Below are 26,101 nucleotides of genomic sequence, written 5' to 3'. Positions count from 1 at the left end.
ACACATTCTGTTCACACAGGTGAATGATTTAGAGGACAGGTTTTTGAATGATGACTTCAGGGCAGTGATGCATATGCATTACATGTTGAAGCGCGCCTTGTGTGCCATCTCCCTCTCTCTCTCTCTCTCTCTCTCTCTCTCTCTCTCTCTGTCTCTCTCTCCTTCCCAGCCCCATCCCGGAGATCCGCTGGAGGAAGTTGGACGGACAGCTGCCGCCCAATCACGAGGTGCGAATGCCGGGGGCTCATCTGCACCTGTACAACGTGCAGTTTGAGGACGCAGGAACCTATCAGTGTGAGGCGGTGAACTCCAAGGGAAAAGACTACCACACCGCACGCATCTCTGTAGAAGGTGAGAAGTGTATTTTCTGTCTTTACTGCTGATGGCATCAATACTTTGTTCATCCTTCTCCTCTTAAAACATTTTCCATGGGACACACACACTCGTTATGAGCTCTGCAAAATTCAATGTCAGCTGTTAATACCATTGTTCATTCTCAGCTAGCCACACTGCATGAGATGGTTCAATACAGGATTACCATCATTCTCGCCAATAATGCTGATGTCTGACAACTTCCCCAGCCAAATACAGATGTGTTTTCTCAGTTGGTCTCATCAGTGCCTAGTACAGTTTCTCAGCTTTAGATGTAACACCTATTGCAATTTAATGCCTCAAGTATCGCCCCAGATCATATATTATTCAGCAGCTTTGTAGCTTTTCAATTTTTTTTTCAAACAAACACTGTAACGCTGATCTTCTTCATTTGCAGCCTTTCCCGAGTGGGTGGAGTACATCAACAGCACAGAGAAAGACATCAGTAGTGACTACACCATGTCCTGCGTAGCCAGCGGCAAACCCAAACCGCACGTCCGCTGGCTGAAAGATGGCCTCGCGGTAATATTCAATCTCATAAATCTTTATTGTCCCATAACTGAGCAATTTGGCTGCAGCTGTAAAAAAGCAATGGCTGTAAAGTACACACAGACCTTTTGTGCAGCTCCGTGAGGTCCCTGAGATCCCACCTGCCTGTTCGGTGTGTGCCAGCCGGGGCGGTTAGGGCAGCGCGGCGGTGACAGGCAGCTGGCACTGCGGCCACACATAGGGCACCGTGTCAGGGGAAAGTACCTCTTGTTATTGAGCGGGCGCCAGTGTGGGTTGTGTAACCCTCCATAGAAACAACTGTCACCAGGCCCGAGCTGAAAGAGACCCAAGAGAGTAGCTAGCAGGTACTGGCAGCACAGTGTGAGAGGCTGTTTGATGTAGCTATGCTGCTCAGTACATCATTATGCATTAATGAGCTCTTCTCCCAGTCAGTTTAACTAATTGTCATCTGTATTTTTGTGGATGTCAATAATCAAACATTTTCATTTTAATTCTGTGCTCAGTAATATAATTTGAATCTGAACTTGTATGCAAAAGAGGCTGTGTACAAAAAAACAAAACAAAAGGTGAAATAGTGAAATTTAAGGTAATGATACTTTAGTAATAAACTACTTTTATTTTCTACAGCATGACAAGAAAGAGTTGAAGTTCAGCAGCTTGACGTTTGAGGATTCGGGGATGTACCAGTGCATAGCAGAAAATCACCATGGAGTCATCTACGCCAATGCAGAGCTGCGTGTGATTGGTGAGTCAAAGATGCAGCCACTGCACAATTGGCTGCATAAAGTATTAAAGGTCACTTTTCAAGCTGACTAATTGGAGCTCATTAGAATATATGCGCTGCATTGTCAGATTTGGAAGAAAAACTTTTACTCGATCATACAAATTAAAAAAAAAAAGACAAATATTACCATAAAGTTAGCTCTATCAGTCAATGTAGCATGCACAATATGTGTTAGAACACTACACTACACATTTTTATGAATGTAAAATGTGTCATAAATTTATGCATGTATGTAATGCATATTCTAGTAAGTTTTGTGATGAATAATCCACACTGTCCCTCCTCAGCCTGCTCTCCCACGTTTGAACACAACCCAGTGAAGAGAGTCCTGGGGGCGAAGAACGGCCGGGTGGTGATCGAGTGTCGACCCAAGGCGGCGCCGAAGCCCAGCTTCTCCTGGAGCAAAGGCACTGAGCTGCTCTCCAACTCCACCAGGTGAGCACTCTATTAATACGATCAAGCAGCTTACTTTTCGCCTCTGTTCTGTAAATATTATATGGATTTTTATTTATTCATTCAGAAAGGCTGGTTTCTCATGGCAGAAATGCCTTTTTCTGCCTTGGTAGTAAATTTTAAATTCAAAGGTGTACCAACCTTTTTTTCTGTGAGACACATCTGGGTCACAAGGATGCGTACAAGGACGAGTGTCTGGGAATCCCTGCTAGCACAGCGCCTCGCCTGCCTCTAGAGCTACTGTAGATCCCCCTAAATCTACCATATGCCAGGATGCTCTTACTGTTTTTGTTTGCCAGTAGGCGCTGCACTGTGTGCTGCTCTCTGTCAGTGGCTGACATTAAGCACAGTCTAAAGCTCATCAGCCTGGACAGACAGGCTGTGCAAACCCCAGTCCTGTGCTCCTCACTGACAAAACAAGTCTAATCTGCAAGAACCGAGTACCCCCCCCCCCCCCACCTAGCCTCCCACCGCACACAGACACACACATACACACTCAGAACCCCAGTCACCACAGAGGGGCTCGCACAGAGGAGGAGCAGCAGCCAAATTACTATGCAGCATACGCCTCTGAATACTCACTATGGAGGCTGTCTGCCTGAGAGGGTGTATGGAGTGGTGATGGAGTGACTGTCGTGATGCTATTTGTCATGCACGGAAATGAAATATGCAGAGGAAAATGAATCAGACATTGTTGGCTTTGCCTTTAGCTCAGTTTAACGTTGCATCTTACCGAGTAGTTTCAAGTTCACATAATCTTCTTGCAATCCCATATATACCCATTAGGGAACCGAGCTGGCAGTCGGAGCGCTTTCATCACTTTTCATCATCCGCACTATCCATGGAATAACATACACTGGACTTTTGACCTTCAGATTTTCTGCTGAATATTTTATACCGTATAGCTCTCTCTCCTCAGTATGTGGTGAATTAATCCTGGTTATTCCTCCTCAGGGTGCTCATCTGGGAGGACGGCAGCCTGGAGATCCTCAACGTGACGCGGGCCGACGAAGGGAGGTACACCTGCTTCGCCGAGAACGACCGGGGCAAGGCCAACAGCACGGGGTCTCTGTCCATCACAGGCAAGTTCCAGCTAACTGCTGTGGCTACTCCTACTTCTGTTATTGCTTTTAACTCTGTTTCTGCCTCAGTTGCTAATGTTTCTGCTACTGTTTGTGTCACTTTGACTGCTATTGGCCTTCGCTGGCAGTCATTCGTGTCACCGTCAGTCCCACCATGCCCTCCTGACCTCCAGCCGTCAGATTTGGCTGAGTAATGTCCGTCTGAGCAGTGTGACAGTCTGCACAGGGCCACCAGTGGATAATCAGTCGCTCCTCAAGGCCAAAGGCAAAAACGGTTTACTTTAGATCAGATGTGATGAGACAAGGTCTTGGTCTTCACCCTGTTCAACAAAAAAGGAGGAGAGGACTTGAGTGATTGATTGAATATCTTATAATTGCATTGATAGGACTTTCTTGTTTGTGATTTCCTGTTTGTTGACATGAAATGACAGCTGTCAAGCATTTTTATTTCTCACAGTTGATCTCCGGTTGTGCTGGATCTACAGCTCTTTTCTGCCCTCTTCTGGACATATGTGCATATTGAGCTACTCCAGCCATTTCATATTAATACCACAGATATCTGTCTGCTATAGGACCCTTCCTTGCTCATATAAATCATTTGCCTATATTTTTGTTCTACAAACGACTTCTGCTGCATAACCTAAATGAAGTTCACACCAGGTTGCTGCTCTCAGTGACTGGACAGGTCTCTTTCTCATCACTGAGGTCCCATTATCCTCCTGTCTTTTCCCCCAGAGGCCACAAAGATCACCTTGGCCCCATCCAATGCTGATGTAACAGCGGGAGAGAGCGCCCGGATGCAGTGTGCCGCGTCACACGACTCCTCCCTGGACATCACCTTCATCTGGTCCCTGGACGGCCGGGTCATTGACCTGCACAAGAACAGCCAGCATTACGAACGCACGCCGGTGAGAGGTCATGCTGGTTGATGAATGATTCGAACTGAATTTCGCTTGATAGTTCACTTTGACCTGACCACAAAATCTCAGGGATCTAACTTGAGCCTGGAGTTCATCCAGGTGAAATCATATAATTAGGGAAATTTGAGGTCAGGTTGATGTCCGTAGTATTTTCATTGGAATACCTGAAACGGAAAAGTACAGCCTGTTTTAAATGAATGCGACTCCAGAAGCCATTTAGCATGCCTTCCCCAAGTAGCCCAGACTAATGCTGCTGGTGCTCAGTATATCAGTTTAATAGCAATTTCAGCTCACATCCATTATCAGTGACATGACCCACTCTCCCCTAGAGCAGCTCTAACCATAAGCAGTGGTTAGCATTTCTCATTTGTCACTCCGCCCACTGGCCAAATGCCATATCACGATTATGATTGATGATACCCCATTTCTGTACACAAGAGTTACTTCCCCCCTCGTAAAAATGGTATGTTATTGTTAATATTATTTATGTGGTATCAGCAAAGCCAATTTGACTCATAGACAGTGAGTTAAGTACAGCCATGTACCATGGGAAGATATCATAGGTTTTCATGAGGGTTTTACCATGGTTTGGCTGCCTGCAGCCAGAGACTGCTCTCTCCTGTAATAAACACTGTGTGTGGAGCTTGACATCTCTTAATGAGACGAGGGTTGATAGCGCTGCGGCCAAAGCTCATTCGTGTTCACCTAATTGGACGCTCAGGGTTGATATCTCAATCCCTCTGGTCTTGTGGTACGGCAACTCGTACGCTCTAAGTTAACAAGCCAGTTGAGCGATTGGATTGAGACTGTGTTCAAGTTTTTTATCATTCAAGTTCATGTTCAAATTCCAGTTTTAGGCTGAGTAATGAAATATGACCACAGTGTTTTGACACATGCAGAGTGGGAAAGCTTTCACTCTACGATATCATGGATGGTGTTTTGCTGACTTGCCTCGACTAACTGTTGTGTGTCGCGTTGTTTTGTCTAGAATGGAAGCTCAAATGGCGAGCTGCTGATTAAGAACGCCCAGCTGAAGCACGCTGGACGCTACACCTGCACCGCCCAAACCCCCGTGGACAACGTCACTGCCTCCGCCCACCTGGTCGTCAGGGGTGAGTCATGAGTCATGTACACTTTCACATAAAGACACACTCACACTGAATACACATGGATGCACACATGCATACGTACACACACTCACACACACACACACACACACACTCACCTCACACAAACATACTATGAGAGAGAATTAAATAGTTGACAGATAAGCGAGAGAGAAAGTGAGAGATGATTGATACTAATGCTCCCACCCTCTTCATCAACCCTGTAACTTCTTCCCATTCTGGTTTTGTATATACTTTATTAAATATAATCCTATGTAATACCACCCATGTATAGAGATCCTAGCAAGGGGTAAGTGCAAAAAAACGAAGTGCAAATACAAATCAAAGTGTATGTTTCTAAGTCCTGTTGAGCCCTATTAAACTGAACTCTTAACATAAGCCATAGTTTATTCTGCACACATTCATTAAAATATTCTTCCCCTACTTTTATTATCAGACCATGAACATACTGCTTGAAAGTGTGTGTCTGTGTGTGTGTGTGTGAGTGTGTGTGTGTGTGTGTGTGAGAGAGGGGGAGAGAGAGAGAGAGAGAGAGAGAGAGAGAGAGAGAGACAGACAACGCACATGTATATGTTCTCCAGTGTGTGTGTGCATGTGTGTGTTTGAGGAGAAGTAAATCTCTCCAAAGTTACCAGACCGTAGCCTTTTTCACTGGATAATCTGTCAACCCCGAGGCTCCATGCGAGAGAAAGTGAGAGAGAGAGAGTGCTGGAAAAAGCTATGGAAGGAAATGCCTTATGTCCTCAAGCTACGCGGACCGCAGGAGACACACAACACACACACACACGCACACACAGAGCAAGCACGTGTCAGGGAGGTTCATAGTGCAGCCTTAACACACAACACTAGCTATCTGCTGCTAGCATCGCCAGAAAAGGTCAGCCTAACTTCTCAGGCAAATATAAAGTATTCAAATGCTGATAAACTGGCTACAGTTTTACTAGAAATCAGGAAAAGTAATAAATAAGTCAACTGCAACATACAGTATACCCACAGATGCCTATTGTCTCCTGAACTTATTACATTGTTAGGGGAGGATGTTGCTCTCATTGCAAATCAGGTCAAATTTCTCCAACAAACTTGCTGTGTCCTGCTAACAACAGTAACTTGGAAAATAAATTATTTGACCCAGAAAGATTTTGCAGGGAAGTTTTTGTTGACTGCACTATGAGTAACATGGGAGTCTTCTTACTGTAACGAAGATGCTGTGGTTTCATCAATAGACAGACACACTAGCAGACATTATGAAATGAAATGTGGTAAGCAGTGCTTCAGTGCCATTTATGAAAATTGAATCTTTAGTGTCACCCCATTTTTAAAACCAACATCGTCATATTTAGTCATGGTGCATCTGTTTTGAATAGACTAGAGTGAATAGAGTGAAAAAACTTGAGGCTCGCACTTGTCTTCATGATGAGTGAATCTAATAACACTTTGGGCTGGAGCAACGAGGGCCGTTGGTGTCACTGCAGCTATTTCTTTCGGCTTGTATAACCCCAAGCTTGTGTAACACCACAGATTTCTATCTTTCACCACGATCATTTGACGCGGAGTTCCGCTGATTGCGGTGCTTGTTTCTCCAACCGCATCTACGGATATCAACAAGCACAAACCGAACACCGCTAGCGCTTCCGCAGTGCGCTGTCTGTCATATACTGTACTTCACCTCCTGGATGATTCACCATGCTTCACTGTTTTCACCCTCCACTTCCTGATGAGTGAGAGCTTGCCTTACAGCTCTCCCTGTGGGCCTTGAAACAGGCCTAGTGTTGGTGGACAAAGGGTCTCTTCAGATAGGAACCCAAGAGCTCCACCAGTGATCCGGTTGCCAGTGATCCCTGTTGTGCCCTGGGTGTGCTGCCGCTCCTGCTGCTTTTCAGAGCAGGTGTTGACAGATGGCCAGGTGAATGCACTGCGGCTGACTGTGACGTTTCCCAGAGTGGAACCAAAACACAGGCCCTAGGCTGCTCCTAATGGAGTGCCAAATGCCAGCAGTCAGGAGCGCAGAGAGGGAGAGATGAAAGACAGCCATTTATCACAGCAGATGAGGAAGCAGATCTGCTACACGAGATTGTCCGAGCTAAAAACACAGCTCTGCACCTGTAGCTTGTTATTAGTAGGGATTTGAGATAGGCAGAAGAGTTGTTTTCATATGCCGGGCATGAGTGTTGCTGTAGTTTTGTGTTACAGTCCAGCCCGGCGCAGTATTGAAATGTGGCTGTCAATTAGGAAAATATTCATGGAGTTTATTGGATTTGGTGGCTGGGCTTTGTCAATATCCCTATTCACAAAAAAAAACCTTGCCCTGGCAGTGAGGCTTATCAATCCAAATACAGACTGTGTCAAGCATTAAGGCAGAAAAGCATCTATTTTTTTATACCCATATCACACTGTGTCGTGTCCACACAGAGCCATAGAACATCTGCACAATACCTTCATCCCCTACATGGAACTGTAAGAAATCCTTAGACGTTTCACTGCTACAACTATGCTTTCACTCCCGACTCTTCAGAAAGGAGAGGCGAGAGCTTAAGGGTTGTCCGGCTCCGACTGTCTAATCGCCTTAGTTCTCCAAGCTCATATTCTGTGACAGACATGAAAAAAAAAAAGTAAATCCTGGCTGATTTCTGGGACTGTGGGTTGGAAGGCTAACCCTGACACAGTCTGGGTTTTCTATTAGGCCATCTTTATACTCCAAAGAAAGAATCAAGAGGAGCAGGACGACCAAGAGAAACACTGGATTCAAAAGCTTTCACCTCAGGCTTAGTTAATATATGTCAATGGGTTCTAAGCTCTAATGCCTTAATCCATCGGTCTTTGCTGATGTCTTTTAAAGAGCGGACTAAAAAGTGGAAATGTGCGGGCTTTGATGTGCTGTGTTTGATATGCATCAAACAGCTGTCTTTTTGGGGACTGGTGTTGAAATATAAAGTTGTTTAAAGGCTGAGGACTCTTGCCAAGACTTTCCCCATGAGCATGAAAGAAATAGAGCTTTTACTAATACTTAACTTTAGGCTTACTATATGGTCTATGGTTTATGATGGTCCATTACCATTATTAGTTACTGGTTAAAATATGACACATACCGGTTTTGGAAGTATTCTTCATTGACTGTTTTATTATCCTTTACATTTTTCAACACTTAGACAACACACATCCATTGCTACTTGCATTGCTACAATGAATAAATAAGGGGCTCAGTGTCTTCCTGAAGGACACATTAGACATGGGCGGGATTTGAGCTTGATCCTCTGACCTTTAGGTTAAGGGACAGTCTCACAAATCTCTGCAGCCCTCTTATTCACACCTCCATTCCTCACCCATCCAACGACCCAATTAACTCCTCTCTAATGCTCCTCCTCTTCCCCCCCAGGTCCCCCCGGCCCCCCAGGTGGGGTGCGGCTGATGGACACTACCGACAAGAGTGTAAGGTTGCAGTGGAGCCGTGGTGCAGACAACCACAGCCCCATCTCCAAATATACCATCCAGTACAGGGACTCCTTCTCAAAAGATGTTTGGAAAGACGCCACTACATGTGAGTACTCCAGCCCACTGGTTGGTCAAATAAACAGTGCTACCTTAAGGCTGCACTGGCTCTGGTGCTATAATAATTTGAGTCATGCTGCATAGAGATAGGCCTACATGGCGGTTGATGTTTCTTAAAGATGGGTAAAATGTAATTTAGCTAAGCCACAGTCACTCAAAATATAGGAATGCGTTCCAAAAATGGAAATTCATTGTTGTTTTAAGGATATTTTTGTTAAACTGTGGGACAGCGTGACTTGTACTGTATAATGTTTTAACATACCGTGCTATTGCCCTGAAACTTTGGCATCGGAAAATGACAACTGTGCGTTTCTCTCTAGCTCCTGCAGATGTCGAAGGGAATGCGGAGACGGCCATGGCGGTGGATTTGTTCCCCTGGACAGAGTATGAGTTCAGGGTGATCGCCACCAACACTCTGGGCACAGGAGAGCCAAGCAGCCCGTCAGCGAAAGTCACCACCCTGGAATCAGGTAGGGTCATGGCCTGGCTCTGGGGGCTAACGTATGGAACATGAGATTTATGGAGCTTTCAGAAAGAGTCAGTCACTTGAAAGGTCATGGAAATGCGGTGCTACGGTTCAGCTTTCCATTCTAATATTTATTCATCATCATTCTATTATAGCCCTGTTTACTTACATTAAGTATCGCTGTAGGAATGAGTCAGCAGAAATTCCATAGTGCTGTACTTCCTACGGCAGAAGCGTGCTGCCAAACCCACCGCATAAACCTCTACAAATGAGCACTTTGGTGAAATTGTATACTGAAATTCAATTATAAAATGGAAATCACAGGCCTACAGTAACCTCTCTTAAAATAATAATCTCAGCCAGTTGAGAGTGAGCAACTAGACTCGAGGCGAAAGAAGAGAACTCCTGCCTCTCCGTCTCCCTCAGTGGCAAGGCTCCCACATGAACATTAAGGTGTTGCACTTGGCACGGCCGAGGACATTGATATTGTATTTGCAGAGGAAGGATGTTTCAGTAGTGCTGCCAGGGATAGGTTACGGCCTGTGTGGGTTGGCGTTGTTTGTGTGGACTCTCAACATGTGGGCTCAGAGTTTTGCCGTTGCCGTCTCATTGTAGTTCCTGTGGTGGCGCCCTCGGACATCGGCGGGGGTGGAGGGACTAGCAGGGAGCTGACCATCACTTGGACGGTAGGTCTGGGCACTTTCCACTTCTCTCACTCTGTCGGGGGGGGAAAAATGCCACGAACTCAGCAAACCAGACGCACGCGGGAAGGAGACATGCTGCTTTTCAACAGAAGTTTGAGGTTATGATACCTCAAAGCCAAGTTAAAAATAAGTGGGTGCGAATGTGTTCATATTTTACACTCATACATTCCTATTCCCTTTGCAAGACAACAGTGTAGCACAACAACAGATAAAGATAAAGCACTTTTTTAAAGAACTGGAAGGCAGCACGCTATCGAACATCTAGAAGGGTGAAAAATAAACTTCTCAGTGAAGTGCTTTTGTATCTGTAGGTAATCTCATGCTTTATACCCACTAGACAGCCACTATCACCAAAAAAACAATGACTGAACGGAATCATTATCCTCCATTTTCCTGCTGCACCCTGTGATAGATTAGCTCTCACAGGCAAATTGCTTGGCGGAGGCATGGCAGTTCAGTTCCTGAGCAGCTGGTGGATGAGGCGATGTGTTTAGAGGTTAGCGGTGCCTAATGCCGCCATGTCTCACTGGACATATGGTGTGAGGATGAAGCCAGAGTGCCAACACAGGAAATGAGGCATGAGGAGATAGAGAGAGAGAGAGCCACAGTGTCACAACTTTTTGAATAACACTCACAGAATGCAGAGTCATCCTAGAATCCACTGTACAGTATGTAAACAACATCTGATTAGTGGAAATGACCCTTTTTTGGGGTCTTGTTGATAATCGGCAGTCCTGTATAGCTTCAGCAAGTGTGTGAGCATATGCATGGTGCTAACACTGACAGGATTAGGAGTTTAATTCCCACTGGGGCCATCCATGCTTGAAATATATACTAAGAGGTGCTTTGGATTAAGATATCCACTACATGGCATATGTAATTGTTTGATGTTTTCTGGTGTCATTAGCCTGTACAGCCGCAGTACTACTATGGGAGTAATTTTGGCTACATCGTGGCCTTCAAACCCCACGACGGCTACGAGTGGAGTGCGGTGACGGTCGCTGACCCGCAGGCCCGGCGCTACGTCCACAAAGACTCCGCCATCGCTCCGTCGACAGAGTTCCAAGTCAAAGTCAAGGCCTTCAACAGTAAAGGAGAGGGACCCTACAGCCTCACGGCCGTCATTTACTCCGCACAGGACGGTAAGCACTGATCCCGGAAGAGATTTGCGCTAAGTCTCTCAAGGTTGAAGCGTAGCTGGGAAAAGTGCCAAACTGATCTCATAACCGTGTGTCAGATCAACATGGCCCCGTTTGCTGAGCATCACAGAGAATGAGGGATTCTTCAATATGCCAACACTCTGCTATTTCAATCTGTCAGTGTCAGTTACTTATCACTACCAAAGTTTTCTCTGGAGTAGGATCCATTTAATAGGCGTCCTCGTGTATAGATGTGAGGAATTTTAATACCCCTTGAATGTGAACCCGTCCTCCCTGCTCTCTCTCTCTCCCGCTCCCTCCTTCGCTTGCCTTCAGCGAGGGGATTATCATGATCTATGTAGCATGAACCAGAAAGCTGATAATTCGCCTAAGGATGCAAAGCATTTAGCCCAGTTATTAACTTCCACTGACAGACCTCTGAGATAACCACCGGCAAACCAGACATGACGGGTTACAGAGATGCCCTGTTGCCATGGTAACACTCCTTGGGAACGTTGGCCGTTAGTGTGTCTTTGTGTGTCTATGATTTTAATGGGTAAGTAGGTAACCAGCGAACAGTGTGCGGGTGGGCATATTCATTTGCATTTGTGCGGGTGTATGTTTTTGTGTACGTGTGTGTGTGTGTGTGTGTGTGTGTGTCTCTGTGTTCAACCCAATGACAGTGTGTGATGGCTTCTTGGTGCCGCGCCCAGTGTGACAATTTAACATTCAAGGACAGTTTCCTGGAATGGATACGCTGCACCCAGTGTGCCACATTCTGGCCCATAACTCAGGGAAAATCATCTGTTGGCCCAGTGAAGGAATGTGGGCAGAGAGAGATTTCTGTCACTTCACTTGTTCCTTATAGTGATAGAGTCACATTACAAGAATGATGCTTGAGCGCCACTGAGTGAAAAGTGCATTAATCGGGCCAAACTACACTTTCCTGTAGACATGGAGCCATAAACCAGAAAGTGCTAGATAATTTATGATCAAGGTAATGGATCCATCCGAGTGTGTGCTGTACAGGTCGATGTCATATGTATTCACGTAGATAAAATATGATGCTTTATAACACTAAGTTAGCGTATTGTATGTACAAGATGAAAATTACCTCTGAAGGACACGTCCTCGATGATGGTTCTCTTACTATAGCCAATTTACCACGCTGTCCTCTGTGTCTCCCTTCAGCTCCATCTGAAGCCCCGACCAGTGTAGACGGCAGAGCTCTGTCTGCCACAGAGGCCATCGTGTGGTGGATGCCCATCTCCCAGAGCAACGTCGACGGATACCAGGTCAGTCCAAATGTTGCTGAGGTGTGAATCCATCTAGTGTGAAAAGCTACTTATAGTGCCTCAAAAGATATAGGGGGTCTGCGTGGGTCTGTGTGAGACTTATCTCACACAGACCCACCCAATACTTTTTTTTATGGTTTGGTCTAATCTACTTAGATGCCAGATCAGTGGAGACAATCACAATACAGTTTTCAAAAGTCAATTTGGTGTATTTTTCTATGATTGGCAACTTATCTGACACTATTTTTACATTTTAACCAACCTGTGAAGCCAAAGGCAAATTTCCACTGCGGTGGACAATAAAGTTCTATTCTATTCTATTCTATTCTATTCTATTCTATTCTATTCTATTCTCCTGATGCAGTAAACCCCACCCATCTCGTACACCAAGCAGGTTAAAACAAACAAAAAATCATTTTCAAATGCTACTTGATTCAGATCGGCTGTTTGGTGCACTTGATGATTGTTTTTTTGGACTCAGTGACTGTTTCAGGTGGATCCTCACTCCCTCCTCTCTGTCCCTGTGTGTCCCAGGTGAAGTACTGGAGAAAGCAGGAGGACAGCGAGGCGGGGGCCCAGAGGATGGTGGTGCCGGGCAGGGAGAACCAGACCAGGCTGGAGGGCATGAAGCCGGACTCCCAGTACCTCATCGAGATCCGGGCCTACAACGCTGCGGGATACGGGCCGTCCAGCCAGCACTTCCACATCTTCACCAAGAAAGCCCGTATGTTGACCTGTAATGCAGCTCAGTATTGACCAGCTGGGATCTGCAATGAAGTCCGCAATGTGGAGAGACGCATTGTCACTGTTTGTGTAGAGAGGATGTGAGTTGTCTTAATATAATTGTTCTTCATTACTGTTTGTTTGTGTTTCTTACCAGCTCCAAGTCGACCCCCCAGAATAATAGGTAAAAAGTTAAAGGGCCAGTCAGTGAATATTGCCTGGGAACACGTGGAACCGCTGGCTAACGAGTCGTCGATAGATGGTTACAAGGTAAGTACAGTTCATAATTTTCTGTCTCTTATCTGAGAATTTATAGACCTGCTTTTATGTGATGCCTTTGTCTTATTGTTTTTATACTGTTTTTACCGTTTCATCTTTTGCCTCGTTGTTTTTACTTGTTTTATATTCTGATTATGTTGTTTGCTTTAATTTTGATTGTTAAAGCACAAATAAAGCTTTTTATATTACTATTATCATTATTATTAGGGTAGCTCATAAATTTCTCAGAAGTGAAACATTAGCCTATTGGGGACCTTATATTCCCTATTGTGTGTGTGTGTGTGTGTGTGTGTGTGTGTATAGGTCCTGTACAGACAGCAGGGTCATTCCACAGGCACCCTGTACACAACCAGTAAACGGTCCATAGACCTTCCCGTGTACACGGATGGGAACTACGTGGTGGAGGTCCGGGCGCACAGCGAGGGCGGGGACGGCGCTGTGGCACAAATCCCCATCACAGGTAACAGACACACAGGTAACAGACACACTCCAGCATTCACTTGTCTGCTTGATTCAGAAGTTCAGTGGAAAAAGAGCAAAGGGGATTTCATCTTTTATTCAGTCTTAAAATGGTAATTCTCGAGATCCTTGTGTTTTTCTTTTTTTCATTTTGGTGATGATGTACTTCCCAGACATCACTTTGCAATCAAACAATGTCTCCAGTACTGTCACATCTTTTTTCCTTGGATCTTCTGTTGATGAAGTCTGAGTTTCTGTCAGAAACTGTTTCTGTTTCTGTAGCATGGTGGCTATTGCTGCTCATGCTAATTATCAAGTTCTTCTTCTATTTATTCCAAATAAGCCACAGTCGCTGCTGCAAGATTGGTGGAACCGAAGAAATACAATACTGGCAACTGACTGAGAAGCACCGACATTTCTATGACACCTGAACGAAATGTTGGTGTAGGTTCATGCATGGGATTGGGAATCCGATCCGTGTGTGTCTGTGTATGACTTTGTAGTCGGGCTCAGGCATTATATTACTACATGATAAGGTATGCTTAAGCCTGAGACTCTACACTTTATGAGTCATTCCACCAAATCGGTGCATATTAAGTCCCTCTGACATATTTCAATATAATTTGTGTCAAATGTTGCCAAACATGTTACCAAAATCACTACATTCAAAATGACTGTTGAAATTATTACGTATTTCCTTGAATAAAGCACAATTTGTATAACCTGACAGTGTATTTTGTTTATTACTTTTTTTTGACTGAAAGTTCAATCTATAATAGAAATAAAACTAAAACAATCTACAAATAATATAACACTTGTATAAATATTGTATTGCATTAATTGTCTTCGTTTTCTGATATCATAATCGTAATATAATTTTTTTAAGCTGTTAAGCAGTTTAAACTGTTTAAATGAAGCTCAGTTTAAATGAGTCATGCTTTTTGAAGTTCATTACAATATTAAATGTACAGTATATATTTTTGCATGCTTTTTCCTGCGTGTATTACTTGGGTCCCTGCCATTCAAAAATGTTGTAAAAAAAATTACTCTTATTGCAATTTAAGGGTGATTATTTTACATAACTGCTTCTGTCCTTGTTACTGTCCTCAACCCTGTTACTTAGATATATTTTGATAATAATTTCATAACCTCACCAAATGGGATGCAAATATTATTTTGTATATGGAGAGGAAGAGGAGATCAATTATATATTCTAAAATAACAGAGAAATTCTTTCAATGATACACGTTAAGATGCTCAACACAAATGTAATGACTTTATTCAAGTAAAAAGGCATTTTATTAAATAACCATTGTTTTTTTTTACAGATTATTATAGTAGAATAAGGCACAATCAATTTGTTAGAAAATGCTAAAGGTTTATAATGAAATCACTTTCAGACAATTGTATGTCAGTGACAGTAACAGGGTTGACATACTGTATGTTGTGATTTGTGTGTCACACATTTATGCAAAATCCGCAGGATTTAGGTCCCTGAGTTGGACCAGTATGTTTTTCTGCAAGTAAAATGTGTCCTGTTTCTGACTGAATGTTAAAAAGATGGAAAATGGATGTTTGAAAACAGACAACACTTGGTGCAAAAGACCCCCATTTGGAGGAATGACTCATGTGTTTTGAGGGTGGTGTTTTTTGTTCATTGGCAGACTGTAGATGTCGCTATCAATTTAGAGACCAGTGAAATGTAATTTAGTGACTGAGAGTAAATTCTATAGAGAAAAACAACATGCCCTCTTCACGCAGGTTTAGTTTCACATCAGTGGCGCAAAAATAAAGAAAGCCTTGAGTGACCTGATGACATTTTAAAGCCATAGTGCCGAGGTGACATTCTGTGACTGCTCATTCCTGGGTTGTCATTTGCTAGTGGGATTATACCAGGTTTAAAGATGGCACTGGGGTGTCATTTGTCACTGTCAGAGGGTTCCCATGGGCCAAAGCAGAGCTGTCACTTTAGGTTTCATACCTTAGATTGGAGGGCTAAGATGGGGGACTCTACAGTCCATGACTAAAGCCTAGTGATGGCCCACTGACTTTATCCCTACTGGCCGATGGACTGACAGGTTAGCTGGCTGGACAGAGGGGGTCTTAAGCCTCTGTAATTGATCTTGATGAGTTGAGGAAACCCCTCCTGTGGTTTTCCTTATCCCTTATCGTTCAGTCCAGACCCACCTGACAGCTTGATTTCACAGACCCTGGAATTTAAGCCGCGGGGGATTTCAAATGCAGGGCATTGACAAATGGAGGGGCATTTAAGGTGATCTCTACACAGATGGGGTATAATATCATACCTCACAGACAAAATATGGGCTTTAGTTTGATGGATGAGCGTGGGGCACTCAAGGGATGTTATATTTTGGGTTTCTCTGGAGTTCACTGTTTGTAGCACATCCTCAAATCAGCAGCCATTTTGACTGTCAGACTGGTTCATTTCTAAGCAAAAAATAACACACTTGCATCTCACTGTGTGTCCCCCCAGGTGGAGGCGTCATGGCTGCCCAGTGTCTCGGTCTAATCTCCCTGCTCCTGGTGGCTCTCCTCTGCCTGGACCTCTGAATGTAGCGCCATTTTTGTCTTCACTTCCCGTGAAGGAGACTCTGTAAGGTTGACGCCTATAAGGACTTGGACTCTTTCCACAATCTTTTGGTTCCACCCTGCAACCAGAACACCATATTCCAACTCTCCCCTCTGGAATATGTTTGTGGAAAAAGACAGAAAAAAAAATTGGAAATGGACAAAGACATCCCTTATTTAATATCTACAAAGCATCTTCGGAGGAGCGTCAAAGGAGTTCTGTCAACTTTTTCAATATGCCTTATGTAAACGACTACTATTATCTTTCACAATAACTTGTGTGAGTGTGTACTACACACTTTGGCCAGGTTGGCTGGTTAGTCTTTTTACATCATGAAGCCGACCTTTCTCATAGAGATGAAGGTGTGTTCAGAAGTGTAGGTTTCATTTGATGTGTGAAGTTTTGGATAATCCTACCTTGCATTCCATAGTATAAGCTAAACAGGTAAATAGTTGTGAAGGATAAGTGTACGAGTTTATAAAATTGTCTTTATGTGTTTCTTTTCTTTCTTCTTCTTTTCTTCCTTCCTGTTTTATTTTCAAAATGAAGCACACCCTCTGTTACAGAGATACAGTCAAAGCAAATCTTAACCTCTTGCATACTCAACTTTATTAGCAAGCATCATAGAGAAAATAGCAATTTATGTCATGCTAAAATAATATATGCAATAATTTATATGGTTTTGCTATCTAATATACTATGGATGTTATACGTTCTTTGAAAAAAAAAAATAGATTGATTTGACCTGCAGTCTATGCTTATTTCCAAATCATAACATGTGCTCTATTGATAGAATACCACTTTCTAAGTGTGTGCATGTAGACATTGTTATCTGGAATAATTTCAAAATGTTCGAAAAATAAGACACATAACTGTGAGTGATTTTTGGCATATGTATCCGCATTTGCAAAGTTGAATGTAAAGCAAACTGTGGAAACAAGAAATTAACTCAACAACATATCAAACATGCAGTTTCAAATGCAGAGCAAAACTACAGCGAACAGTGTGTGACAGTGGTTGTTTCAATTGCTTGCCACACCTGGCTACATGTATACAACTGTGCAGTGGTCCTGGCTTCGCCACAACATTTGTCTCAATGTTGTATGAGCCACGCTCATATTCCAAACTGAGATTGGAAAATGCTCCATGTTAGTGTACATTTAACTAGAAATACCTTTGTTTTGACTGTATCATTAGGACCTCAGTGGTACCAGCTGGTGCTTTGTAAAGAATGTTGGCATTTCATTTACTGTAAACCTTTTCATTTCATCTCTCTTTCTTCTATGGCTTTGTGTGAGTGTCACTATTAACAGTTACAGTGAACGGTAGCGACGCTCATGCTATTCAATAATTGTGCAATGTCTGATACATCAACGGCTACTTTATATTTTCTAATAAGACAACTTGCCTAGCTCCTATAACAGTAATGTAGGGTATATCATTTTTCATAATCCGGTACGAGTACAAACAGAAGATAAAGAAGCAAAGCCATCCATGTCAGCGTTAAGAGCTCATCCAAAGCTCATTGAGTTGTTCCCACACTATTTTTGTCTTTTTATTAACATGAGAGTTACATGTGATCAGAGATATATAAGCATTATCAACTGGTGTTGTTTTAGTTTGTGATTATTGCTATATTTGTACGTCACGACCCAATACCGGTCGGACAGTTTAGAAGTTTATTTCCCCAGAGTGGAGAAAAAAAATGCTGCGTTTTGGATTCCTCTGCATATAAATTCATATTTTGTGTGACTGATGCTAGCCATGCTTCTACATTGTGATTATATCAACATCCACCACAAAGTGCTTTTCCCAGTTTCCCCTCATGCGACAAATCATCGGAGGAGTTGCCAAATGCATGAATGCCTTGAACTTTGACATTTTGGAGGAAGCAGTGGCTCTACATTCTAACATGCATGACATTGGAAACAAAATGGTACTGTAACGCTCCTACTTTGCAATGAATCAACTCATACCAACTTCTCAACCTCTCAGCTTCATATGAAATACATTCCATTCCTGAGTGGCATCCCTTTATGTCAGAGACAGAGACAATGTAGATAAGCCTAATATGTGCATTAGCTGCTTCATTAAGCCAGTCATCTCATATGAAGTCTTTGGGAGGGGATTTTTTTTTAGAGAGAAAATCTTAAACTGACTAAAGGAATCTCACTCATTTAAAGTTCAGAAATGGTCCTGCAGTCTTATGCATACGATTGGTCGGGGGTTTGATGACATCACTGGTGGTGTGTGGTGGCAGGTTTGGCTGTTTGCTGAAGTTCAGTGCTTCACTGGATACGAATGGCACATGTGAGGGATGAAACTGGACTCTCTCATTGGCTGGACTTAAAAGGAACAATAAAAGTGTAGTTAACTATTAGATTGGTCTGTTGTCATTCTATGTTATTGCCTTGACTTGTGTATTTAATACTGAGTGGGAAGCATGGGGGAGAGTCTAGGTCTACATTACTGTGCAGTGTGAGTCTGTGAGTTTAGTGTAAACCTGCCTACAAGGCATATGCATGGGTGTGAGTATGAGTGTGAGTACAGCTGGAAGTGTATGAGTCTCAGTTTGAGTGTGCATTTGACTGAGTTCAACTGTGAGTCAGATTTACAGTCCAAGACAAGAGTAAGACTGTAAAATTTAAAGATCAAGTCTCAAGATTTTGTTTTATCGTCATTGTACAAGTACAATAAAATTGTGTTTGCGGCTCCCTGAGTCGATGCATAACAAAGGACACAATAATAAACAATCCTAACAGTTGCATACATAAATACATAAATAAAAACTGAGTGCAAAACACAGTGAGCAAAGTGCATTGTCAACCTAAGAGCAAAAGCAGTTAATTTAAAATTTTAAAAACAGTAAAAATAGAAAGCCTGAGTGTATGTTGGGGCAAATATGCAGGTGTGAGTCCATCTGTGTGCAAGTTTGCGGCTGAAAAGTCTCAGCTAGTAGTCAAAGTATCAGTGTTAGCCAGAGACCAAGAGTGAGTGAATCTTGATGTGAGTCCTGGGAGTGAGGCTGGGTGGGAGTCCAGTCTGAGATACTGTGTTACTGCTGGTTTATAAGTCTGTATATGAAGGCAGATGAAACACAGAGCCCACTGCAGTGCATCCAGGCTCTATTGCACAGCAGGACATTTCCAATTCAACACGTCCAAGGTTACACTTTAAACACCAAAAAAAAAAAGCTTATGTGTCAAAAAGTTATACGAAGGGAAGGGCTATCAAATTCAGACAGCTCTTCCCGTGGGGTCGGGACTGCTGGGGGTCTCAGGTGCGTGACTTTTTAGAAGTGCTGATGCGGGGACTTTCCCACCTTGGATTTCAATAGAATTTCCGCAAAAAGGAAGCTGCCTTCAAAAACCACTTCTTCAAAAAGCAGGTCAGTCAGAAAGCTTAGTAACAGTCCTTGAATCACTTTGGTCCTTTATCATTGTTGCCTTTTGGGATTAAAGCATCTTTCACAGAACAGTAACTTCAGATTGTGCAAGCGTGTAAAATATTCATATCAGTGTTTCAGCTCTTAGATATCAGATGGCAGAAGCTAGAGCATCATCTATGATTTATGAATCCCTTCCATTATCAGTTAAGCTGTTTGCAACAAGTCCTCTCAAATGATGGATTTTTTTGGGTAGATTTCTTTTTTTTTTTTTTACCATTTCTGTGTCTTGAGGAGAGAGCTATCCTTTTCCATGGCCACAGGCAAATAGATGAGAGATAGTGTTTCAATCTGTCTTCCATTATAGATAAGGCCCAACTCTCTCAATGCCTCGTTTTTTCAGCCAGAAACAGCTGTTTGAGTTTTGTCTCCTATCAGGTATCCTGCAGATGAAAAGCAGATTGATATCACTTCACTTCAGTACGGATTAGGTCAGATCAATGAATTAGATTTTGATTCTTATTGAGATTAGGGCATCTCTCCGTCCCAATCAAAGGGGCTTAATGGTTATTCGCTGAAATCAACTCCACAGAGAGAACAAAAGAAGGAGATAACTTTTTTTTTTTTACCCAGAGTTTGTCCCAGATCCAGAGGCTTATCGGTCCAAGCATATGGCCTTTGTGATAGGCTGATCCCAGGTGGCTGTGTAACACTGACAATGTTACTCTACTTCCCCTCCCATCAAGATTACCCAGACTGCCGCTTGGTTCCGTCTCCTGCTAGACAGAAGCACAAGAGTAGTAGCTGTGTGAGAGAAAGGTTGACATAACATCCTCCAGACTTAAAACTCATTCAGTCTCCTGTGGAAATTTAATCATTTGCTGTCAGTTGTAATATTAAATCATTACATTTAATGCCACATTACAAAGTAATACTAGAGCCACTGTTTCATTTACAGTGATGCACAATAAAAGAAAAACATTCCTTTATTATGATTTCCTCAGCCGTGTGTTTTTGCAGACAGGTGGGCCATCCATCCCAGGACAGACTATCCTATTGTCTTTGTAAATCTACACCTGTTCTTTGACAGCTCAGACAACACACAACACAGTTTAAAGTGATGTAACTGGGTGCACACAGACCAGAACCAGACTGCCGCACTGAGAGCCCTGAAACGCGATGCCCTCCCTGAGATGCCTGCAATATGTCATGCTGTGTCAGGCGGTGAGACAGCCTGGACTCACGGAGGAAGGCTTTCTAAGTGAAGGTCTCCCTACAGATATTGTGTTACATGGCTTATCCAATGAAGAACCATTCCCCCAAGACCATTTGCTCTGGTATGTCATCACTGCAGAACCTGCACTGCCAATGTAGACTAAATTAAGTCTCTGGGGTTAAGAGGAAAGACAACTAAACCCCATGGCTTACATTTCCAAAAGAATCATGTGGACGTGATGTGACTAGAGGCTGTTTAACTGTCTGTTTAATTGAGGCGTTTCAGTGTCAATTTGATGCGTCTGCAACTGTTGGCAAGTGAATCATTTGAGAGGGCGACCTCTACTGGTGATTAATAATAGCACATATCACTAAGTTCACTAAATGTAAACTACCAATTTGTTTTATAAGATTATAAAGATTGTAGTGTTAATGGTGTTATGTTAAATTAAAGTCAAATATGATATTTAGCTAATATGAATAAGAGTAAAAAAAAATCTGCTCACAGAGGTTTGACCCTGACTAGGAAGAGCAGCCTCGGTCAAGTGAACTACTGAGCAGGAGAGGAAAGTTTGCTGCGAGACGGAGCTTCCTCAGCTAAGCATCCTCTCATTTCGAGTGAGAAGAGCGCAGCCCTCTGCTCAGCCTGAGCTGCACAGACAGTTTAAAGTTAGTTCAGCAAAACTTACATTTGTTGGGACTTTTACAGTAACTTTGTCGGAAGTTGTTGTGCTACATGAGAAGTTGCCCGAGCGACTCGCCAAGTATGTGCGCGGACTGCCCGACTCCTTGCGGGGACGAGAACGCAGTCTGCCAAGTTTTGAACCCAGGCGGGATGGATTCGCAAACGAAACCGGACTTCGGCCAGCGAGATGTGGGCATTTGTCAAAAAGGATGCGGACTTTTGCTGTCTCGTGAAGACATCATTAGAGGGAAGCACTGTTGTCTGGACGCGCTTCGCGTGCTCACCGATACGCTCGAAGAGAGAAGCGCTACTTTGGAGCATGAAGCCCGGATGGCTCGGCTCAGGTGGAGCAGGAGAGAGCAGTCGCTCCTGGCGCAGGTATCAACTCTGCAGAGCGAGGCACAGCTCGCCGCTCTCAAGTACCAGCAAAAACTGCATCAGCACATGCTGAATATCAACAGCATTGCAGAACAGGTCGTTGGGTACTACAAGGTGAGAGGGATGCATAGCTGTATATTATTTAATGTTGCATATCCATGGTCTAACAACAGTAATTAGCCTGGGCAAATTCTGGTTTTGAATTGTACTTCTAGCAGTAATATGTGTGTCTAGAGGATCTGTATATTAAAAAAATATGTACAAAAAAAAACATCTCAGGTTGTCTGGCTGATAAACTAAATACACACCTGTTTGTTGACTAACTCAGAGTGACTTGAAGACAACTGGTGACATGCAGTGCCAGATACCAGAGAAAGCAACATCTGCAGATCAGACAGAGCCACAGGAGCAAGGCAAAGCACCTGAGGTAAGAGAATTACAGTCATATAGGCTGCTGATAACTTTGTATCTGCATGCTACCAAGTGCCATCACTACTGCTGGTAATCCACACCAGAATTTGTGGCCCTGAGTGTCATTCACAACATTTTCATAACATAACCAATGCCATTTGTCTGGCGCTTTTATCCAAAATGCCTTACAGTGTGAGGTGCATATGCAGTTCTATTGTGTTTGGTCCCAGTGGGGATTGAATCCCTAACTCTGGCAGTGTTAGTGCCACACACCACCCATGCATAAGACCACACTTTCCAGTGTTGTTGATATTGGGATTGGGGTAAGCGTCTTACAAGCGCCGCAGCTTCTTGTATACAGGGATTTATTTGTGCTCGTACCTATTCTGTTTCACCTGCTGCTTCAGATGTGGCTTAACCCTGCTACCAGGAAATCTTTTGTGCAAATGTTGACTTTGGGATTCCATGCACAGTTTATGCTATCGAGTGGTAGCAATCTCTGGCTAAAGAAAGCTTATGGTAGGTAATCTCACCTCACACCCTGTTGTTTGTCATCTGGCCTGTGCTTGTGAGTGTGTATGTGTGTGTGTGTGTGTGTGTGTGTGGGGGGGGGGGGTTATTTCATTAACCCAGGAAGTTGTTAAAACCATGGATGATTGGTTTTATAAATATCAAGTTGAATATTACATAAATTACACAAATAAATGTGAACAATGCTATATCTATAAAACGATGCTATAGCTGTAATTCATATCTGGCAGCAATAAACTGACATTATACTCAGTGGCCAAGGGCAGCTCATTCTCATCACAAAGGCTTCTGACTTAACAAAACTAAGACAAAAGACAAAAGAGGGCGGAGGAGGGACGGTGCATGTCAGAGATTCCACCCTGTTTTGTCCGAAGTCGAGGTGAAAGATGCTTCCAGAAAGTGGACTTTGACCTTGTCTTTGGGTCACAGGAGATCTCATGTCATTTTTTGGCCATGTCTTCAAAAGCTCCTTTACATTTTTTTTTGTGGGTGGTGTCGTCTCCCTTGGGAAACTGGGGGTCAGCACACCTTATCACATTTCACTTTGAAATCACTGCATCCTAACTGAAGTCAGGCCATGCACAGACAGACAAAGAGGAAAGAGAAAAGGGTATTCCAGCACCAAAAACCTATTAGGAGAGTCATCTGATTTTTCCATTTAATTTCCATTGATATCCTCCTCTATTTCATATAGAAATGATAGTAAACAATTCTTTATGGAGGTTGGGTCTGAACCCTCTATTGACACTGTCTACTGTAGACAAGCTAGAGGAGGAGACTACTAAAGAAAGAAACACTCTTACTTCTGGTGTTAACATTTTCCTGGATTAAATGTTAATCACGGCCTGTTTAATTCTGTGGTTGTGCGTAATGTCTTTTCTCAAGGCGACATGCAAATATCATTGAATTGTTTACAACTCTATGTATGCCAATAAGTAATTAATGAACTAAACTTGATGGAGCCAGTTTCTAACTACTATTGAGCCATTGTTGTTGCAGGAAATCGTTATTAAACCATCCCATGTGGCTCTAACTGCCAAATCTAATCATAGCTTTTGTGTCAGTAAGCGCACAGATTAGCCCAAAAGTTTGTGTTATTAACCCTCCATCCAGGGACTTAGTGTTGTGTTTGGGCCACGGGTGAGGGAGGATTGGTTTAATCGTGGTAATGGTCACATAAAGTATCTCTCTAATTGCCTAGAGCATGCTGTGAGTGTGATATAGTCACTTTGATTAATGTGGAAAACTGTTTGCTCCCCTCCGCCAGTGCTGGGCAGGGACACAGCATCTATTTTCAGCCTTCGTCTCAAGGCTAAAAACCCCACTCTAATGTGTCTTTAATAGTTTTCTCACTGTTCTTTTCCCTTTTTGCTTCCCAAATGGATTTTCCAATACTGTGTTGCAGTTCATCAAACAAAGTTTAGCACTTTAGTGGAAATCCACTTTGTTGGAAAAGTGGTGGGTTTTCTCTCTGCAAGGACAATGCAGTGGGATTGGATGGCTGATTGAGTGGCTGACTGGTAAACATCCTAAAGGCTTTTATGATCTGCCATATTCCATAATGGGGCTCCCTTTGTGTGTTGTGGGAAAACAAGCCTAATTGGTGTGCTGGTTGCTACACCTTGCCTAATGGTTAAAGCTCTTAGATTCAGAATATCGGCCCGGCGGCTTGTTGACTCGATTGTCTAAAACATATATACAAAGGAGCGTTTGAGTCCATTGTTAAAGTGGCTCAAACACTTCTGTTGTAGAGTGTCTGTTTTCAATAAGCAGTAATCCAGTGTTCTTTATTGTCAATGACCCTGTAGGCTGCCATAAAAAACAGCTTGCAGAGAGCTAGTTCTGCTCTGTGTGTGTGTGAGAGAGAGAGAGTGAGAGAAGCAGAGAGAGAGAGAGAGCGGCGAGACAGAGAATAATTGTGAGACTGCAGTGGGCAGTTAACATTGTGACTTAATGCGAGTCACACCATGTTTTTCCGTGTACCTAGAGATGTGCTGATCTAGATCCAGCTGATTGCCTCCTCATTGGCCCGACAGTGAATGCAGTCAGTGGCTGCGGGTGAGTCAGGCAGTTCTGCTACGTTGAAGACGCATAATGGAAGCAAGACGCGGCTTTTAAACAGCAGCAGGATTAGTCGCCATCGCAGAAACATAACGTTGTCATCATTTGCCCATGTAATTTGCCCCTTGTGTTTGTTTAAAACCAGATGAATACACAGATGAAACCACAGTTGAATTTAAACAGTCCCACTCCGCTTGTCACGAGCCAACATCCCCCAAATCCACACTTTAGCTTGGAGTCAGCTAAAAAGTTTGAAGACTGAAGCACATTCTCCCAAGGAAATATATTCACGTCATCTACAGTGGATAGTTCTTTTCATCATCTATTCCCCAAGCTGCCGAAAATGTCTCTTGTGCTTACGTTGGAGAATAAAACTCTATTTTGTGGGCCCGCACTGTGTCTGGCTCACTAATACTAAGGGCCATTGACAGAAACATTCAGGCCTTTTCACCTGTCTGAGAGTGGGAGTACAGTAGCTCTGGCTGCTCGTCTTTGCTAATGGATAAAGAGAGAGGAGGGGAAGAAGGAGGGAGGGAGCAGAGAGCAGAGCGGTGAGACTACACAACTCGAGTATCGGTGTCATCAAAATCCAATCTCGCGTGACAGGCAGGAACGAAAGCAGGCCATTTTGTTTGGTTCCATAACAAAAGATGACAAGGAAAGATTGCTCTGTGACAAGAGAAAAGATAGATTTATGACCTCCACTTTCATGTCGGCTGATTTGATTTTTTTTTCTTTTTTTTTTTTTTTTGTTTAGCCCAGAGGCGAGTCCCCAAACAAAAGATGATTGCTAATAAACAACTGAATATCTCTTCCCCAGTGAGGATGCGTGTTGGTCTGGTTGAAAAAAAAAAATCAAATTTAGCTACCTGGGAAATATTGAAAAATCTTCACTTTTGTGTATTGTGGCAAACAGACAAAGGCTGCCGTCTCATAGTCACATCCATTGGACATACTGTAGTCCACATCTTTTTTTTTATTGGTAT

At 43.2% G+C, this 26,101-nt stretch overlaps 1 protein-coding gene across 1 annotated transcript in view; it reads left to right on the top strand.

Annotated features, from left to right (window-relative positions):
• The window catches only part of LOC139642950 (contactin-1a-like), a 49,444-nt gene extending 30,631 nt beyond the window's left edge, over nt 1–18,813 (top strand). The window contains exons 9-24 of the mRNA XM_071518018.1: nt 170–351; nt 770–894; nt 1,510–1,627; nt 1,954–2,101; nt 3,074–3,201; nt 3,937–4,109; nt 5,110–5,233; nt 8,622–8,783; nt 9,115–9,264; nt 9,876–9,946; nt 10,872–11,106; nt 12,295–12,398; nt 12,933–13,122; nt 13,279–13,391; nt 13,704–13,860; nt 16,354–18,813. Of these exons, the coding sequence (XP_071374119.1) occupies nt 170–351; nt 770–894; nt 1,510–1,627; nt 1,954–2,101; nt 3,074–3,201; nt 3,937–4,109; nt 5,110–5,233; nt 8,622–8,783; nt 9,115–9,264; nt 9,876–9,946; nt 10,872–11,106; nt 12,295–12,398; nt 12,933–13,122; nt 13,279–13,391; nt 13,704–13,860; nt 16,354–16,430 (2,257 nt within the window). The 3' untranslated portion in view covers nt 16,431–18,813. The remainder of the gene's footprint in view (nt 1–169; nt 352–769; nt 895–1,509; nt 1,628–1,953; nt 2,102–3,073; nt 3,202–3,936; nt 4,110–5,109; nt 5,234–8,621; nt 8,784–9,114; nt 9,265–9,875; nt 9,947–10,871; nt 11,107–12,294; nt 12,399–12,932; nt 13,123–13,278; nt 13,392–13,703; nt 13,861–16,353) is intronic.
• Nucleotides 18,814–26,101: the final 7,288 nt, after the last annotated feature.

This window comes from Centroberyx affinis, unplaced genomic scaffold (assembly GCF_046629955.1).
Source record: "Centroberyx affinis isolate AG114_WGS23_722 - 3 ecotype Tasmania unplaced genomic scaffold, CSIRO-AGI_Caff_v1 ptg000549l_1, whole genome shotgun sequence".
NCBI classification, from domain to species: Eukaryota; Metazoa; Chordata; class Actinopteri; order Beryciformes; family Berycidae; genus Centroberyx; species Centroberyx affinis.
The sequence above is the reverse complement of the archived record's forward strand: the minus strand, read 5'-3'. Positions and strand labels throughout refer to the sequence as shown.